At 40.9% G+C, this 21271-nt stretch overlaps 1 protein-coding gene across 1 annotated transcript; it reads left to right on the top strand.

Annotated features, from left to right (window-relative positions):
* Positions 1 to 170: 170 nt before the first annotated feature.
* On the top strand, positions 171 to 16714 carry LOC130191438 (aarF domain-containing protein kinase 1-like). The gene is made up of 7 exons (XM_056411092.1): positions 171 to 176; positions 508 to 786; positions 2570 to 2728; positions 4042 to 4158; positions 9189 to 9338; positions 16139 to 16336; positions 16679 to 16714. Exons 1-7 carry the CDS (start codon positions 171 to 173, stop codon positions 16712 to 16714), a joined length of 945 nt encoding a protein of 314 aa, XP_056267067.1.
* The last annotated feature ends 4557 nt before the right edge of the window (positions 16715 to 21271 follow it).

The raw sequence follows: 21271 nt of genomic DNA on the forward strand, positions 1-21271 counted from the left end.
TTCAAAAGCTTCCCGGCAGCTCAAAGGGCATTAATTTTCCTGTTCCTTGTATGTGTCTACAAGGAACAGGAAAATTAATGCCCTTGTCATAAAAAGAAAAAAGTATGAATTGACTTGTTGTTGTGCTGATGAATATGTACATTATACCAAAAAGCATCCTACAAGACGACATGGCGGTAGTGTTGAGTTTTTTTAATTTTTGTAAGCAACTTAAAACAGATAACAAGAAATAGGGAGGCCTCTCACTAAATGTTGATAGAGGATATTGATGAGAGTCAAAGGCTAATATCTAATAATATATATGCTGTTTTTCTCTGAAGCCGAGGTAAATAGGGACCACTATTCGAGAAGGTACAGTTTTAAAAGTGTCAGTAAAAATTCATATTTATCTGGATGTGAACTCTGTTTCAGTCCCCCACACCTTGGTCTCAGTCAGTTTGGTTTCAGTTCAGTCAGTCTCTATTAGTTACAGTATCTAATAATAGTTCTGTAAATTGAGATGATCAGCATGATGATCCCACAATTATCGTACAACTCATACCACTTTCCCTTGCATCTTTTTTATCATTGGGATTACCCTCTGTTCCCTCCCACTCTTCTCTTTTTCATCCCTATCTCTTTCTGCAGCTGTCAGAGTTATTTTTTTCCTTTGAGGAGAAGCCTCTGGGTGCAGCCTCTTTAGCCCAGGTCCATAAAGCAGTGCTGCATGATGGAAGGACAGTGGCCATCAAGGTCCAACACCCCAAAGTCCAGAGACAGAGCTCCAGGGACATAATGATGATGGAGGTGAGTCTGTGTCTCTTAATCTACTTTGAAGTATGCAAAGAAGTGTTTGGGTGTCTGAGAGACAGACTTGGCCACACATATTATGTATGTTATTCTCTCTCAACATGCTACTAGGAAAAAGCAAGAAAATCAATTTTTCCTCACGTATCAGAACAGTATGAATGGACAAATTACGCCACCGTATATATGAGTCACGACACTAATCCCAGTGAACAAAGCTACTGACACTGGCACAAAGTGGGTAAAGAAGATGTAACTTTGCCTTCCAGTCCCCCTAATGGGGTGGAAGACAAAAATAATTCAACTATATTCGCAATAGTTACCAAGGAGTAACACACTTCTCAAGACAGTGGCCAAAGACCAGTCTGTTGCTAATGCCTTTGTGGCTAGAGAAAATGGCTGCTGCATTCACTTTAACAGCCCACCAAACAATGCAGAAAGGAGAGACCAGCACTAACTGCGTAGGACAGGGGATCCAGCTTCCTTTTATCGCACTGTTGTATTTCAAAAATCTTCAAGTGCAGGTCCTAGGAAGACTGTCTGGACAATGGCAAATTGAAATAAAAAGTGTTTAATTGAAAATATTACCAATAGTTAATAACTGTTCCGATACAGAGTATAACTCAGCTGAGGGAACATGAATCACTGCGTCCACAGAACGCCAAGCAGTTAACTGTCTAACAGTAAGTCACGCTCACTAAATTGAATCCTCAGCTAAGCGCTTTTAAAGGATCACGGCCTACATGCAGCTAACCTGTCAAAAAACATTGTCTCTTTGATCAACATCTGTTTTATACCTCCCGGGCCTCTCCGCCCCCTGGGGGAGATATTTGCTTCACATTGTTTAAACTTTCGAGGTAAAACATTGGTCCCAATTCACTCATTGGCTGAGCCGTATGTCCGTCGGTGTTGTAAGCGTCCCTTAACACTTGAAGTCATCACTCTATCTTCCTTTGCGCCATTCTGTCCCCTGCTCCGATTGGCATCGTATGGGTCCTTCAGGATGCCTCTGTCTGCTGCCCCCTTCTCCTAAGAGACAAGCATCTGTGTGTCTGTGGCCATTACACAATCAAACCTCACACAAAGAGTTTCTTCCTCTTAAGTTTCCCAATCCAAAGACATTCTTTAATAATAGAGTATATTATCAAACAATCTACACAGATATAGCCTTTAATAATACAGTAAATCACCAAACAATAAGATGCACAAGATATTCTTTAATAACTAGTATGAAGTTATAGCCAATCATCAAATCCCAATGTACTCACAGCTATAGTATTTTATCTCATTCCACAGCACCAGAACCTTGTAAGAGTCAATGGTGAATCCTGGTGTAGCTTACAGGTCTGCACAACCTGTAAAAAACCGACACACCCTCCTCAAACTGTCTCTCTCAAGAGTCGTGTCTGGAGAAGATGACCCAATGTCCAGGCGCTGGAACCTTCATCTGAGTCACTTCTGCATACCATAGTGCCAAGCAGCGACCTGGGGCTACAAGAATGACCAATAACTGCTACTGCCTCACCCTCTCCAGCAGGAGAGATGTAAAGCATCTTGTGTGCAAATGGATCCTCTGCTAGGGGTGTATTGTCTTGCTGTGCCAGGGAGAATTAACGCAGGCAGTGGACACAACTTCGATTGGCGAACATATCCCCTTTTCCAAAACGAATACAGATATCCTCATATATACTGCCATGAAATGTTAGCCATTTGCAGGACATCACTGTATCTGCATCTTTTATTGTACTTGACAGTGAGACTGATTGGGATTTGTAATTTGAAGGTAATGGTAAAGGCAATCCATTGGCTCTTCCCAAACCTCGCCTTCATGTGGTTGGTAGAAGAGGCCAAGAAGAACATGCCAGTCGAGCTGGACTTCCTTAATGAGGGACACAATGCTGAGAAGGTGGCTAGCATGCTGGCCCACTTCCCTTTTCTCAAGGTACACACACAATTACAGTACAAGTATTTCTACAAGGCTCAGTTTTATAAAGCTTAATAATGGGAACAATGGGATTTAGTTTTTAGTTTGGGTTTTTATCCTTTTGGCCACACATCCTTGTAAACAGCTGGTAATAAGAATACGATAGAATAATAAGAGATCTTTTTCAATTAAAGGTCCTAGCATTTCAAATTGTACTCGATACAGTTAATAAGAGGTCAGACCTTTACACTGTGTATGACAGCTTTCTCTGTGCTGACTGTTGGTTCTTCCTAAATTCTGACGGAGCAGGGTTAGCACAACTCGGCAAATCACATTTCCTTTACTATACAGAGCTTGAATATCCATTATCATTTAATTTCCTGGTGTCCTTTTTCCTCATTCGTCAGTTTGAGAACTTTTATTAGCTCTTGTAAATGTGAGTTGGACTCCTTTTCCAGCTGTACTTCTTTGTTCAACGTTCAAAGCCACAGAGCAAAAACGTCTTTTGTCTTCTTTTCTGTCTTGTAATGCTTTTTTAATTCTGCATATTTTAATTCTATGAGTTGGTATGTGATAGATATAAAAAAAAACTGACGGAATGAATTATAATTATGTGCAAATGCCCATTGATACATCCATTAAAACTCCATCTTGGCCCAATTATGGTGGTCTAAAATTAACATAATAATACAAAAATATCAAAAGGCCGTAACTGTTGATCTGTGAATAAAAAACTGATCAGCCAGCAATATATTGAATACGTTTTTCGAAGAAGTAAAGAAGTGCCCTTGATACATCAGTGCTGTATAGATAGGTTGATTACAGTTAACTGTATGGCCATTAAGCAATGTACTTGACGACAGAGAATGCCTCATGTAAATAGTCAGTAACTCAGAACAGTGGTACTGACCTCCTGTCCAGTGTAGGGTTGTATTGATACCAAAATTATAACTTCGATACAATACCTGCCATAAATATCATGATACTCGATACTTACAAGACGATACCAGAATTCGATGAAATACCACAAATACGATACATCACTGGTATATTTATATATAATAGTAATAAATAAAACATCTGTATGGTTCCCTTTTTACCAGCTCGTTCCTGCCCAGCTTTTTCAACACTTATCAAATTAGTATTAACCTACAGCAAGATATTAATGAAAACTACATGGTACCATCATAGCATTTATACACGGCTATGTAGGCCTTTTGTCTGTATCTGACCAGAACTCAAACCTATAATGTAGTGCACACCTGTAAAAGGACTGCGCAAGAGAATGAAATCTAGTGTAAAAGAAAATCACTCACACCTTCTTTCTACAGGTTCCCATGATCCATTGGGATCTGTCCACAAAGAGGATCCTGACCATGGAGTTTGTTGATGGGGGGCAGATCAATGACAAGGACTACATGAAGAAACACAGCATCAATGTTAACGAGGTACTGCCTGCTGCCCAACCAGATCTCTGAAAGCCTTTGAATAAACAAAAGTGTGTGTGTGTTTTTGTGACACCGGAAGGAAATGTGTGTGGAATGTAGATAAATACTGTCATTAAAGTGAGAGTAGTAGTTTTCACCTAGTTGGAGTAGCTGTGATGTATAATATACCATGAAATGATTGCTTTACCGATGATTGGCGCTAATTTAAAAAAAAATCTTTACAGCTTTTATTTTGTCAAAGGTGACACAAAAGTGTTGCTTTTACTGGAAAAAAAATGAAACGTGAAACTTAACCTCTGGTGTTAGCCATTTTTAAGTATTAAAAAGAGCAACGTAGGGTTTAGTATCTCTCTCAAGGACACTGACATTCAAACCAGTTCTTTAACAACTAAAATTGCTGACAGTCTTTCATTTAGAATTGATTCACGGTCATCACCCTGATTGGCAGACTAAAGCAATAGCTCATCCGGGAAAATAACTGATAAACAATTAAATACAACATTTATTGAGAATAGTGGGGCAACAATAGGAAAGGATTACACGCAAAAAAAGAGCACAATTAGAGAGACTGTAAAAGAAGAAAACTCTTAAGAACAGCTCTCCAGCACACGTACAAGATGGCAGAGCTAATGCTAACTCAGAAAGATCTAGAAGAAAAACAGGACTTGTGCAAAGACAAAAAGCTCAACTAAATTGCTCGGCAAGATGATACAGGTGATGGATAAACAGGAAAACAAATTACTCATCTAAGAAGGGAGATCACGTCTGGAGAATTTAAGGGTAATGTTCCCGAAGGAGTGGAGAGGTCGTCGATGGTGGAGTTTGTGAAAAGGTTAATGAGTGACACTTTGGAGATTCCCTCAACTACAGACCTTGGTATTGAGGCCCCCAAACCTACTGGTGACAGAGAAGACATGCCTCAGTCAATCGGATTCTAAAAAACCAAAGAAGAGATTCTGCACAAGGCCTAGAGAAAGAAAAGAGTGCTTCTGAACGAGTGACCAATATCTTTCGACCAAGATCCTCCCCCAACTGTCCTGCAGAATCATAACAAATATGCAGAACCAGATCTGCTTCCAGACCCCATACCCTGCTAGACTTAGTGTTTTACAAGTACGGGACGCAGCTGTACCAGTCAGCGGAAGAGGCGACTGCAGATATGAAAGACAGAGAATTGCCTGTCAGCGAGATCACACCGAGAGATAGCCTCTGTCCCGACACAGCAGGGGACAAGAGAAGAGCGAGGCAAGAGTATTTGGGAGAGACTAAGTGCCTTAGAAGAGCCATCAATTCTAGCCTAAAAAATGTTGGTAAACTGAATATAATCTAAAACGGACAGTGCTACTCAAGCTAAGGGATGCATATAGAATATGATCTACAACTTTATTTGATCTTTATTAACATAAGATCCTTTTTACCATTTTAATGTCAATTAATACAAAGGGGATTTGTTTTTTCTTAACCCTTGTGTTGCCTTAGGGTCATTTTGACCCGAATCAATATTACACCCTCCCCCCGCTTTAGGATTAATTTGACCCCATTCAATGTTTAATGTCGGTGTTCTTTCGGTAGTCAACAAACAAACATAAAGTGCCTCACACTTAAACTTGGAAAACAATATTAATTCTAATAATTTTCTGGAGGTTTTAATTGCTGGCGTCAAATTGAACCCAAAGGGTAAAATATGTTAGTAAATATAAAGGTAACAGGAGGGTGAAACATTGAATCGGGTCAAAATGACCCAAAGGCGGGGGGAGGGTGTAATATTGATTCGGGTCAAAATGATCCTAAGGCAACACAAGGGTTAAAGAAATGGACACTGGAAGCTGCAGTAGGTCCTCGCACATAGGGAGGAGAGGCTTACCCCCACAGCGAGATGCTCTTTCTTGCTTAACCCAGGGTCATCTGTTAGAGACCCCAACCTTGGAATCACATTTTTTTTTCCTGTTCTTTCATTTATCTTTATTTGTTATTTCTTGATTCTTGTTGAGGGAGTAGGTCAGTTAGGTTCCATTATGATACGTCCGTTGATACAATGACAGACATACACACATATAGTTAATATAAAGTACATATTATTTCTTTAAATGTCAATGGGCTTTTGAATCAAATTAAACACAGTAAAATAGTATGGTTAAACAATAAGCACATATGGTATATTTACAGGAAACCCATTTAAATGACACAGAGCACGAAAAACTAAAGACAATGGGTTTTACTAATGTGTTCTTCTCATCATATACAGTATGTCCGGACAAAGGAGAGGAGTTGCTTTTCTTATTTCGAGCGACTACATTTTGAAAAAGCATTTTAAATGGGAGACAAGGAGGGCAGATATATTTTGATAAGAGGGAATGTAGATGGGGATCCTGTTATTTCAGGAGCAAATGAGGTATTCAGCAAAGTTAGTGGAAAGATCTACGTGACATAACATCCGGTTTTTAAATTGGACTCGAGATTTTACCGAGTTAGGGTTCGGTCTTCTTGGAAGAGAAGTGCTCGTGCTCGCAATGATGTTAAAATGGCGCCTCGCGAGACACTTCCAGCGCTACGAGAGCGGAACATCTAAACACGTGTTATTGTGTTCATAACATTATTGTCCTCCTTGTTCTGATTAAACAGCGGCGGGACAGCGATGACACATGGCGCAACTCAAGAGCTGATTGGTCCGAGTTGTGAAATTATCGCATCAAAGTTGAAATATTTCAACTAGGGGCGAAAATTGCGCCACTGTAAATGCGTCGCCCGAAACGGCCCAAACGCGCCGGCCGGAGAAATGTTGCGTCTATCGCAGCCACAAGCGTCAGACTTTTCATGGGATTCGGTCGCGCGAAAAAATCGCGTTGCTTTTGGTGTGAACGTACTTTTAGACCCTTCCTTTTGGGCCAAATCGATTATTGGGGAGGGATACACACGGCCCTACAACACATTTTTGAGAGGGAAATACTTTTGTAAAGTATAGGTACGTTCACGCGAAAAGCGACGCGATTGTCTCTCTCTCTTTGACAATACTATTGGTATTACACATACATACACATGTGTTGTGATTTCCTTGGATAACACACGTACACACACACAGACACTAACATTAGGAGCACAGCTAGCAAAGACAATGACAAATACACAATACATTATTTATTGGGCTTTTGATGAGCACATGAACACATACATTCCCCCCACACACAAATGCAGACGAGGACACACTATCTGAGCATTAAGCAGTGATAATGAGATTGATAGAGTAATAATATATATATATATAATAATATAACAAACACACAAAGCAGCATGACAGGATGGACTGAGATATTAGGTGGCAGTGGTGCATGCTGGACCCTGTGTCTGTAATCACAAGATGGATGAGGGCCCAAATTGACGTTCCTCTGAACCCAGCCCTTGACGTGAGCAGAATGGAACCGTGCTTTGCTTTTCAGATTATTCTTGCATTCTTCCTCACATTGGTAAGATTTAAGATATGACCACTGACTAGACAATATCCAAAAATCAGACTTGCCATTCCATTTACATGTCAAATGCATGACGATACCAAGCTGTATTTTAGAAAACACATGGTTTTAATAACCCTATAACAATTTATTTGCAAGAACTACAATGACAAAGCACTAATAAGTTGTTCCTTCTAAAACAGCCCTACCGCAGTGTATGAATAATGATAACAGTAAACCACTATTTTCATACTTATTAAATGTCAAACCATAGCAAATAGATCAACCATCAGAATCAGAATCAGAAACAGGTTTATTGCCAAGAATGTTTTCACAAACGAGGAATTTTCTTTGGCGGAAGGTGCAAGATTCGCGCACCAAGACACCGAGGCGCCGTCCATGCGCCATCTTGGAAAGGGTGGATGAAAGATTACAGCATAACATGAGGGAAGAGAGGCGAGAAAAAGAAAAAGCAACCCCCCGACTATGCCCCTAGAGGGGTACAGTGTGGGAGCAGGAGAAAAAAAAACACCATTGCACATAAGCACATACAGGACTGTCTCAGAAAATTAGAATATTGTGATAAAGTTCTTTATTTTCTGTAATGCAATTAAAAAAACAAAAATGTCATGCATTCTGGATTCATTACAAATCAACTGAAATATTGCAAGCCTTTTATTCTTTTAATATTGCTGATTATGGCTTACAGCTTAAGAAAACTCTAAAATCCTATCTCATAAAATTTTAATATTTCCTCAGACCAAGTAAAAAAAAAGATTTATAACAGCTGAGTGTTTGTCAAGGCTCAGGAAACCCTTGCAGGTGTTTCGAGTTAATTAGACAATTCAAGTGATTTGTTTAATACCCTACTAGTATACTTTTTCATGATATTCTAATATTTAGAGATAGGATATTTGAGTTTTCTTAAGCTGTAAGCCATAATCAGCAATAAATCAGAATAAAAGGCTTGCAATATTTCAGTTGATTTGTAATGAATCCAGAATGCATGACATTTTTGTTTTTTTAATTGCATTACAGAAAATAAAGAACTTCATCACAATATTCTAATTTTCTGAGACAGTCCTGTACATCTTAGACATGACTTGCAACGAGTAGGAAGGGGGGGAGGGGAGGTAAGACAAAGACTGGGCGATAGCCCCGCCATTGGGGGCAGAAGGTAACCAGCACCGACAAGCAGTCAGCCCGGTCCGTCAGCCATCACGGCGCCGGACACAGACCCCGTCCTGTCACCCTGGGGGGGCAAAGCAGGCGAAGGCGTGGGACGGGGGGGTGGGGGTAGTGATTGCATATCAGTGTGTTGTTCGTGTGTGAGTGGCCTGGTGTGTCGTCCTCCCCCAGTCCACAACAGACAAAGTTCCCAGACCGCAAGATGGTCGTTGCCATGGAGATAGCCTTGAAGGGTCCTGGGGAGAAAACAACCACAGGTGTCTGTGGATAGGGGGAAGGGAATGAGAGAGAGTCTCGCTTCAGTTCCATTACTAACGTGTCATGATTTAATCATGATTTAAATTTAAATTGTTGCACTTTTCGCCTCTAACTTTTTCCCCACCATGTCCCCAACAGATCTCGGAGAACCTGGGCAAGATGTACAGTGAAATGATCTTCGTGCATGGCTTTGTTCACTGTGATCCACACCCGGGCAATGTGTTAGTCCGAAAGTGTGCCCACAGCAAGAAATCCGAGATCGCCCTGCTCGATCACGGCCTTTATCAGGTGAGAAATCTCCAGCCGGCCTGCACATGAAGAAAATACCATTTGTTCGCAAATTGCTGTCCATTTTTCATGCTGCTGGCTTCGACCTTCAGTTGATGGGGAGAGCAGCAAACACACAGCCAGTGTGCCCATTAAAGACATGGAAGTGACACACACTTTCATTAGAGCTTGAGCAGGATAAAAGCTTTTTGATCAACAACTCATTTGATGTTGTTCTAAGTAAAGTGCAGTATGCTGTGTCTGGATTGGTGCACCACAACTGTAATCATACAAGTGCATATATGTAGTCTCATGTTCTACACAAACAAACACAGACACACACTTCCCTTGGACTACAATGGTACCAATTTATTCCTAACGACTTCTGATTTCAGATGTTTTTTTATGAGAAGAAAAAATAATCCCATCATCATGCTCTCTCTCTCTCTCTCTCTCTCTCTCCCTCTAACACTTTATCTGTCGCTCTCTCTTTGTCTATCACACACACACACACACTCTTTCACTCTCTTTTTTACACACACTCTCACACATTACCAGTTGAGCACTATATATTGCATTTGTTTTTGTCCAGAAAAACTGAAAGAAACGGGGGGGGGCGGAAACAGACCAAAATTGGTTTGATTTCTCCACAATCAGGAACAGAACACAGCTTGACTTTAGATAGATATTCTAACATTATTCAGCACAGTGGATAATATAGTAGGCTAAAGATGTCAGACTTAACCGATTTTGACATAACCGCAGTTCTATAACGTAATAGTGAGAATTGAAGAAGCTATATAAATATCTATGGTGTCCGTATTTCTGTATTGTTGCCCTGTGAAAATCAGGGTTCATGCCCTAGGTCAGTGGTCGCCAACTGGTCGATCGATTCCCTGTCGCTCTCCAAAATAAAATGAAAATAAATTCAGAAACACATTGTTCCTCATTCTCGAAAATTTTCTGAAGTGTCTTCTGAAATGTTTTCTTCCTGACTGGAAGATCGACATCAGAAAAGATCTCCGCCTGATTTTAATGAACGCCTGAAAACGGGTTCTCTTACACAGCCGTGTCTCTCTGAAAGAGGGGAACGGAGTATACAGTGGTCCTACAGGTGGGGTGTGCCCTTCTAGTGGAGGGCAGTGGTACTACAGGTGGGGTGCAGAAAGACCTTTAATGATAACTTCACATATAACACACAGTCAAAGTACACTGACATAAAACTAACTCATGAATAAATTAGGGCTGTGAAACGATTAAAAATTTTAATCTGGTTAATCACAGGTTTCTGTGGATTAATCATGATTAATCACATATTACCGATATTCTCTATATATTTTGTGAGAACATAGAGATTTATGACAAAAGACGGATATATACATTTATACATTCTTCTATACAATGGTGCTGCAACTCAGCAGTTATTTAGCAGTTTTCTTCCATATGGAACATTAATACATCTTCATCTTAAACAGAATGCTTAACCCTCCTGTTACCTTTCGGGTCCATTTGACCCCATTCAATGTTTAATGTCCGTGTTCTTTGGGGTCAATTTGACCCCAGGCTGTTTTTCACTGTGTCAAACTTATAAGAAATATCAACTTTTTTATATATTCAATGGGCTATTTAGGTAGTCAACAAACAAACATAAAGTACCTCACACTTAAACTTGGGAAACAATATTAATTATAATAATTTTCTGGAGGTTTTAATTGCTGCGGTCAAATTGACCCCGAGGGTAAAATATGTTAGTAAATGTAAAGGTAACAGGAGGGTTTACCTCTTCCACTCCACTGAGGACGCCGGCGTCCTTAAGACCCTCCCTTCCCTTTAAACAGCTTGCTCACGCAGACCACGTCAATAAACATGGGCATGTTTGGTATCCCAGCATTCAACATATCCTCATCTTTGCAAAGAACATATACATTTTCTTTTATTTCGTAATAATTTTTCACAAGAGGAGCCCTAACACACAATGTCTAAAGTCGCGATAAATGCAGCAAGTCGGGTCTTGCAACATTTCGACGGAGAAAACGTACAGAATACACTTTCTAAGTAGATGTATTAGCGGAGGTATTAGCGGAAGTACTAGCGGAAGTTAGCAAAGAGCTAGCGGAATCAGAAAAGGTAACAAGTTTTACAAAAAAACTTTTTTTTTGGTGCGCTGTGTCTTCCCTGACAGTAACGTGTTGAAGCCAGGAGACCGCGTTGTCTTTGCCCGGGCCATGAACACGGTGATTTGCTCCGTTTTTGTTTGACTACATTTTATGAGTAACAGTTAGGGGGGTGCAAGTGACTTTTCATGCGCGCAGACCGGCATCTGAACTCTGCGGCGACCGCGATCGACATATTGAGCACCCCTGCATTAAAACATTGGTGCAAGTGACTTTTTTTCGTCCCGATGTGCGCACACACGCCGGCATCCGAGCTCTGAGTCATGTTAACGCGACACGTAGAGGCAGAATGACATGCTGCTGGTTCGAGACGACCAACAACAGACGGATTGGAAGCTCATTCTGCGCATGCGTTAAATGCGTTAAAAAAAATAACGAAGTTAAACCTGTAATTTAATTAACTGAGTTAACGCGTTATTTTTCACAGCACTAGAATAAATAGATGTTGAACTGCCTGTACCTTTGTGTAAATATTTACGTTACGGCATTAACAAGTTACGCCTGCGCGACAGCCGAGATTCTTGGCGGCTTGCCAGGTCCTACCTCCGTTTGTTCGGCTGTTCTGCTGTTGCCCTTCAAAACAAAAGCTCAACATTGAGCTTTTTTCTTGTCTGGTGGAGCAATCTGGTTTACTTGGAAGTGATTGCAATTGTATTTATTCTATTTTAAAAAGCACAGATGCAGGAGTCACAAATGGTGATTCTCATATTTATTATTATTATAATTATTTAAACCTGAGGATGTCTATAGAGTTGATGTAAATGTAATCACCAACGGCCTGAGTTCAGAACGAATCCTAGATGACAACTTCTATGAATACCAAATTTGCCCCTCATTGGAGTTGAGAAAATCACCAAATCAAAGACCAGGAGCCGGATTACTGACATACAGCTCACAGACGGCCTCAGACTGTCTGTCTGTGCTTATGAACTAACTACAAGCTCACAGACAGTGTTCAGTCACAGCCGTCACACTGACTGGAGTCACATGACTTGATGGCATTCTGATGACAGAGAGCTGAAGTTACATGAGTTGGACTGACTGATCGTGTTGTGCTGTAACGTCAGTTGATAAACACAGCATTTATATTGGTAGTTCATCCAGCTGCTCATTGCAAAAGGCTTTTTTCTTGTTCATATTGTGTGCGCTTAACAAATAATTAACTTTTTATATTGCACTTAAATTCTGTGTTCCTGGTCTCATCAATTTGAAAGCTGGACCAAAGTGTTTTGATTTCATTCAATTAGAATGAGGCCAAATAAAAAGCCTCAAGTTGTAAGTCCAGTCTGGACAGTCATTTTCTCTTAACGCCTCAAAAAGTAGATCTTGCCTGTCATGAAGGCGGAGGTCAGGGATATTGGGCTCAAAAAGGTTGGTGACCACTGCCCTAGGTCGTAATGAAAGGCACTGGATCAAATGTGTCCAATGAGTAACCATTGAGACAAATATTTGTCTTGTGATTTTAGAATTGCCTTAAAAAAATTGCAATTGAGGCTTTTAGATGGTCTCAAGTGTAAATCCATTATTTCACACACTGCAGTGTGTACAACATACTGGGACAAAGTTCACACTGGGCTGCGTGCATCAGACAGCTGCCTCATTGTGATGAGGCTGAGGGAAGAATACCTCAAAAAGATTGTCACACCACGGGCTGTCCCTAGTGCCGACTAGGGTGGGGCAGTGCAAGGGAGGAGTAAAACAGGTCAAACTGAAAGGTTTTCAAATGAAGGGGAATGTTTATTCATTCAAACCAATCAAAAAGCGTCCGGGAGAAACAGGTTCCTTGAACAAAAACTTATCTTAGCAAAGTCGGTTTTACAAAGTCCTCCAATTTGTAGTCTGCTTGGGTCTTTCCTCGTCCTGGAGGACCTTTCACACCTGGCATGTCTAGCTCCTTCCCCCTGTGTGCTCTGCCCTCTGCTTTATCAAGCTTCCCAGCACTGCCTCAATTAGGTGAGGCAGTTTGGGAGATGTAGTTTTAGCCAGAGTGGCCATTTTGCAATGTGGCCGCTGTAACTGAGTGGGAATATAGCGTTCCTGCACTACCTGTCTCCTTGTAATGCCACAAGATGAAAAGAGTTTTTTTAAGTCAAGGCGAATTTATTTGTATAGCATATTTTAACAACAGCAAACAATAACAGCAACGTCTTTAATCTGGATTTAAAGGAGCTGAGGGTCTCTGAGGTATGATATGTGGAGCAGAAAAACTGCTCCTCCATGTTTGTTCAGACTCTTGGACCAGAATTAGACCAGTCCTAGATGACCTGAGGGTCGGGATGGTTCATAAGGTACCAGCAGAATACAGAAATTTATTTAGGCCCTAAAACATTCAGTGCTTTATAGACAAGCAGCAGGATTTTAAAGCCAATTCTTTGTTGGACAGGAAGTCATGCCAAAGACCTCAGAACTGAAGTGATATGATCCATTTTCCTGGTCTTAGTGTGGACTCAAGCTGCATGATTCAGAAGAAGCTGCAGCTTTCTGATTGACTTTTACAGAGACCTGTGAACACACCGCTACAGTAGTCAATTCTACTGAAGATAAAATGTTTCCAAATCCTGTTGAGACATAGGTCCTTTAATCATGGGTATGTTATTCAGGTGATTTTGTAATTGTCTTGATATGGCTGTTATGGTTGAGGTCTGTATTCATGACTACATCTAGATTACTGTCTTGGTTTGTGTTTTTAACATCAGTGATGGAAACTGAACGTTGACTTTCAATCATTCGTCCTTGGGACCAAAACAATTACTTTTGTTTTATTTTTTTTAATTGAAGAAGATTCTTGAACATCGAGTTGTTGATTTCTCCAATGCTTCTCGCCTTTGTATGGGATTATAGTCCCTGGTGATATACTTATGTAGATGGGTGTGTCGTCTGCACAATTATGATAACACCCTTTTTTTATTTTTAGAATCTGAGCCAGTGGAAGCATGTAAGTGTTGAACAGAAGAGGCTCCAGTATTGAACCTTGTGAAACACCACATGTCATCCTCGTCAGCTCCGATGTCTAATCAGCTACACAAAGCCCTTTAATGAACACAAAGATTTATCGGTCCTTCAAGTCGGAAAGCTTTCTTCTTTCAGCTCCGCACAACGCCTCTGTCCTCTCGCACTGTCCTGAAGCCGGAACAGCCACACTGTGATCTGGGAAGTACGAGTACAGCCATGTCTCAGGAAAAAGAAGTAGCTGCACTCACGGTACTCCCTCTGCTTCTTAACCAACACCCATAGCTCATCCGTCAGATTGGACAGGGAGCTCACATTCTCCATTGAAATCGCCAGAACCGAAGGTTTCAATTTCCTTCTCTTCACCTTCAATTTAGCGCCCACTATGCAATTCATATGTATTCTCCAAACTCCTCCTTGGTAAATAATTAGATAGACTTTGAATTTGGTACTTGATACCAGGCAGCACAGAAAGAATGAATGAAAAAGATATTTGATTTATTTTGAAGGTCGGAAAGATGTTTTATTTTGAAAATGACCCGATACATCTGTCTGTGCTTCTGAGCCTCTTGACACATGTTAAGAATGTCGGTGAGTCGAGCAACAACCTAGTCCAGAAAAGATGGTGGAATGGGTTTACGCTAACACTGTGAGCAGGATAGATGCCAGGCTCTGTTCCAACAGCTTAGATTGCAGGTAACCCCCTTTCATTAAAGGGCTCATAAAAATATACCAGTGCTCTTAGCTTTCTCTTTTTCAGTGAAGGGCAATGGCTCTTGCGATCAAGGCCTCAGCGCAGAACATCTAGCCTGCGCTGTGGCCTCCACTCCTGTTGGTTGACTTCTCCGCCTAAGAGGCAGAGAGCAGGCACAGAATGTTCTGCTAGCCTCTCAGATCTGCAGCATTTTTTCTGATGCCTAAGAGGTTCTGAAAAAGTGCATTAGTAGTGGGCCACCAATGTGGAGAAGGAGAAAGCTGCTGGTCGTGTTCAGGACAGGGAAAGTTGCCAATGCAGGGCTTTGCCTCCCTCAATATCGTCAGCCTCCAGTGCTCCCAATGGGAGTAGGGAGAACCAGAATGAGAAACGGATGCCTCAAACTAATGCACCTTAAGCTATGCTTTATGTGTTTGGGCCTCCTAACCTCTGAATTTGCCAGTAATGACCTTCACCCGGAGGGTGTTACATAAACAATACACAAGCCTAAGACAGTCTACGACGAAAACCGGAGCAGGCTTCCCACCAACAAACTCTGCCAGTTGGTTCAATGTTTTATTGGTTGTGTGCATTCACACAGCCAAATGTGCAGGTAATAGCTTGGATGCTTTGAGGCTTAAATAAAAGGATAGATACTGAGTGCAATAAAAAATAAACATACGTAAAATCCAGTAGTTTGCAATAAAATACAATCTAGTGTTTACAGATTACGAAAAATGATAATTCAAGTAGAGACAATCAACACAATTACCACTGATCGTGGTTATATGTGGACAGTTTCAGTTTCCGCTGACAAACCTTGATGTGACGTGGACCCCAATACACGCCCATTATTTGCTGTTCGCTATGTTAGAGAAAGTTGTTGTAACTCAAAGGTACATCATCCAATCTGACCAAAATGTCTCATGCATGATTGATAATTTGTGATTTGGGGCGAATCAAAATACAATGAATCCTAACAAACGATATCTAATCCCTTCCAGGTCCTTCAGCCAGACTTAAGGTTGAACTATTGTCGGCTGTGGCAGGCTCTGATAAGAGGTGACATGTCCGGGGTGGAACGTTACAGCCTCAGACTGGGAGCTGGAGATCTGTACCCCCTGTTTGCCTGCGTGGTCACCTCTCGCTCTTGGACTGCCGTCAATGCCGGCATCAGTTCTTTGCCTGTCACAAGCTCTGAGGTACTGTATGAGCTCTCACACACACTGACATTGCAAGAGAACTTTATCATTTGAATAAATACTAAATATATATAATAATAGTATACTTTGTGCAGTCAGTGTACATTGTAATACTGGTAGTTGTGAAATAAAATGGGATTCATGTTACTGTAAAAAAAAAAAAAAATCTCAGTGTACATGTTACATCAAGGGGTCTTCAGTCTATTACATTTTTAAACTAAACTTTTTTTATTCCATATTTTAATGGAACAACTTAAAGGAGGTTCAGAAAGCAAATTGGGGGGTACATAAGTTGTAGTAAAACTACACTTTGAATTAATAACACGTACCCATGGAATCTAGCCACCTCGCGTGGACCAGGTAAACCGTGGCACTTGAGGATTAAATTGAATAACATCTAAACAATATTTATTATTACAGATAATACAGATAAATATATATTTAACTGGATTAATTATAAATAGTACATTCTCTAATAATAAATACATTATAATCTTTTATTTAAAGTAAAATAAAGGCTAGATTTAAAACCGAAAGCTTTCGAAAAAAATTTACTTAATTTTTATTAGAAATATTTTACTGAATTATCCTCCAGCTGTAGATTCAGTTCAAGCGATGTCAATCAAAAGAGCCAAGATATTATATTCTTGTCATCTAAAAAAAAGAAATGTGTGTGCAGGGACTTTATCTGTGGTTATTAAACCACTTGTTTCAGCTCATTTCTCCTCTCTGTTAACTTCGTTGTTGGTCAGTAAATTCATGTAATCACCAACGGCCTGAGTTCAGAACGAATCCTAGATGACAACTTCTATGAATACCAAATTTGCCCTCATTGAAGTTGAGAAAATCACCAAATCAAAGACCAGGAGCTGGATGACTGACATACAGCTCACAGACGGCCTCAGACTGTCTGTCTGTGATTATGAACTAGCTACAAGCTCACAGACAGAGTTCAGTCACATCCACCACACTGACTGGAGTCACATGACTTGATGGCATTATGATGAGAGCTGAACTTACATGAGTTGGACTGACTGATCGTGTTGTGCTGTAACGTCAGTTGATAAACACAGCATTTATATTGGTAGTTCATCCAGCTGCTCATTGCAAAAGGCTTTTTTCTTGTTCATATTGTGTGCGCTTAACAAATAATTAACTTTTTATATTGCACTTAAATTCTGTGTTCCTGGTCTCATCAATTTGAAAGCTGGACCAAAGTGTTTTGATTTCATTCAATTAGAATGAGGCCAAATAAAAAGCCTCAAGTTGTAAGTCCAGTCTGGACAGTCATTTTCTCTTAACGCCTCAAAAAGTAGATCTTGCCTGTCATGAAGGCGGAGGTCAGGGATATTGGGCTCAAAAAGGTTGGTGACCACTGCCCTAGGTCGTAATGAAAGGCACTGGATCAAATGTGTCCAATGAGGAACCATTGAGACAAATATTTGTCTTGTGATTTTAGAATTGCCTTAAAAAAATTGCAATTGAGGCTTTTAGATGGTCTCAAGTGTAAATCCATTATTTCACACACTGCAGTGTGTACAACATACTGGGACAAAGTTCACACTGGGCTGCGTGCATCAGACAGCTGCCTCATTGTGATGAGGCTGAGGGAAGAATACCTCAAAAAGATTGTCACACCACGGGCTGTCCCTAGTGCCGACTAGGGTGGGGCAGTGCAAGGGAGGAGTAAAAACAGGCAAAACTGAAAGGTTTAAAATGGAACGGGAATGTTTATTCATTCAAACAAATCAAAAAGCGTCCCGGGGGAGAAACAGGTTCCTTGAACAAAAAAACTTATCTTAGCAAAGTCGGTTTTACAAAGTCCTCCAATTTGTAGTCTGCTTGGGTCTTTCCTCGTCCTGGAGGCCCTTTCACTCCTGGCTTGTCCAGCTCCTTCCCCCTGTGTGCTCTGCCCTCTGCTTCTTATCAAGCTTCCCAGCACTGCCTCAATTAGGTGAGGCAGTTTGGGAGATGTAGTTTTAGCCAGAGTGGCCATTTTGCAATGTGGCCGCTGTAACTGAGTGGGAATATAGCGTTCCTGCACTACCTGTCTCCTTGTAATGCCACAAGATGAAAAGAGTTTTTTTAAGTCAAGGCGAATTTATTTGTATAGCATATTTTAACAACAGCAAACAATAACAGCAACGTCTTTAATCTGGATTTAAAGGAGCTGAGGGTCTCTGAGGTATGATATGTGGAGCAGAAAAACTGCTCCTCCATGTTTGTTCAGACTCTTGGACCAGAATTAGACCAGTCCTAGATGACCTGAGGGTCGGGATGGTTCATAAGGTACCAGCAGAATACAGAAATTTATTTAGGCCCTAAAACATTCAGTGCTTTATAGACAAGCAGCAGGATTTTAAAGCCAATTCTTTGTTGGACAGGAAGTCATGCCAAAGACCTCAGAACTGAAGTGATATGATCCATTTTCCTGGTCTTAGTGTGGACTCAAGCTGCATGATTCAGAAGAAGCTGCAGCTTTCTGATTGACTTTTTACAGAGACCTGTGAACACACCGTTACAGTAGTCAATTCTACTGAAGATAAAATGTTTCCAAATCCTGTTGAGACATAGGTCCTTTAATCATGGGTATGTTATTCAGGTGATTTTGTAATTGTCTTGATATGGCTGTTATGGTTGAGGTCTGTATTCATGACTACATCTAGATTACTGTCTTGGTTTGTGTTTTTTAACATCAGTGATGGAAACTGAACGTTGACTTTCAATCATTCGTCCTTGGGACCAAAAACAATTACTTTTGTTTTATCTTTATTTAATTGAAGAACATTTTGACACATCCAGTTGTTGATTTCTTCAATGCATTTAGCCGGCCCTTGTATGGGATTATAGTCCCCTGGTGATATAGTTATGTAGATCTTTGTGTCGTCTGCATAATTATAATAACACACTTTATTGTTTTCCATAATCTGAGCCAGTGGAAGCATGTAGATGTTGAACAGAAGAGGCTCCAGTATTGAACCTTGTGAAACACCACATGTCATCCTCGTCAGCTCTGATGTCTAATCAGCTACACAAAGCCCTTTAATGAACACAAAGATTTGTCGGTCCTTCAAGTCGGAAAGCTTTCTTCTTTCAGCTCCGTACAACGTCTCTGTCCTCTCGTACTGTCCTGAAGCCGGGAACAGCCACACTGTGATCTGGGAAGTACGAGTACAGCCATGTCTCAGGAAAAAAGAAGTAGCTGCACTCACGGTACTCCCTCTGCTTCTTAACCAACACCCATAGCTCATCCGTCGTATTGGACAGGGAGCTCACATTCTCCATTGAAATCGCCAGAACCGAAGGTTTCAATTTCCTTCTCTTCACCTTCAATTTAGCGCCCACTATGCAATTCATATGTATTCTCCAAACTCCTCCTTGGTAAATAATTAGATAGACTTTGAATTTGGTACTTGATACCAGGCCGCACAGAAAGAATGAATGAAAAAGATATTTGATTTATTTTGAAGGTCGGAAAGATGTTTTATTTTGAAAAATGACCCGATACATCTGTCTGTGCTTCTGAGCCTCTTGACACATGTTAAGAATGTCGGTGAGTCGAGCAACAACCTAGTCCAGAAAAGATGGTGGAATGGGTTTACGCCTAACACTGTGAGCAGGATAGATGCCAGGCTCTGTTCCAACAGCGAGATTGCAGGTAACCCCCTTTCATTAAAGGGCTCATAAAAATATACCAGTGCTCTTAGCTTTCTCTTTTTCAGTGAAGGGCAATGGCTCTTGCGATCAAGGCCTCAGCGCAGAACATCTAGCCTGCGCTGTGGCCTCCACTCCTGTTGGTTGACTTCTCCGCCTAAGAGGCAGAGAGCAGGCACAGAATGTTCTGCTAGCCTCTCAGATCTGCAGCATTTTTTCTGATGCCTAAGAGGTTCTGAAAAAGTGCATTAGTAGTGGGCCACCAATGTGGAGAAGGAGAAAGCTGCTGGCCGTGTTCAGGACAGGGAAAGTTGCCAATGCAGGGCTTTGCCTCCCTCAATATCGTCAGCCTCCAGTGCTCCCAATGGGAGTAGGGAGAACCAGAATGAGAAACGGATGCCTCAAACTAATGCACCTTAAGCTATGCTTTATGTGTTTGGGCCTCCTAACCTCTGAATTTGCCAGTAATGACCTTCACCCGGAGGGTGTTACATAAACAATACACAAGCCTAAGACAGTCTCGAGAAATCCGGAGCAGGCTTCCCACCAACAAACTCTGCCAGTTGGTTCAATGTTTTATTGGTTGGTGCATTCACACAGCCAAATGTGCAGGTAATAGCTTGGATGCTTTGAGGCTTAAATAAAAGGATAGATACTGAGTGCAATAAAAATAAACATACGTAAAATCCAGTAGTTTGCAATAAAATACAATCTAGTGTTTACAGATTACTAAAATGATAATTCAAGTAGAGACAATCAACACAATTACCACTGATCGTGGTTATATGTGGACAGTTTCAGTTTCCGCTGACAAACCTTGATGTGACGTGGACCCCAATACACGCCCATTATTTGCTGTTCGCTATGTTAGAGAAAGTTGTTGTAACTCAAAGGTACATCATCCAATCTGACCAAAATGTCTCATGCATGATTGATAATTTGTGATTTGGGGCGAATCAAAATACAATGAATCCTAACAAACGATATCTAATCCCTTCCAGGTCCTTCAGCCAGACTTAAGGTTGAACTATTGTCGGCTGTGGCAGGCTCTGATAAGAGGTGACATGTCCGGGGTGGAACGTTACAGCCTCAGACTGGGAGCTGGAGATCTGTACCCCCTGTTTGCCTGCGTGGTCACCTCTCGCTCTTGGACTGCCGTCAATGCCGGCATCAGTTCTTTGCCTGTCACAAGCTCTGAGGTACTGTATGAGCTCTCACACACACTGACATTGCAAGAGAACTTTATCATTTGAATAAATACTAAATATATATAATAATAGT

Source organism: Pseudoliparis swirei, unplaced genomic scaffold, assembly GCF_029220125.1.
Source record: "Pseudoliparis swirei isolate HS2019 ecotype Mariana Trench unplaced genomic scaffold, NWPU_hadal_v1 hadal_72, whole genome shotgun sequence".
NCBI lineage: Eukaryota > Metazoa > Chordata > Actinopteri > Perciformes > Liparidae > Pseudoliparis > Pseudoliparis swirei.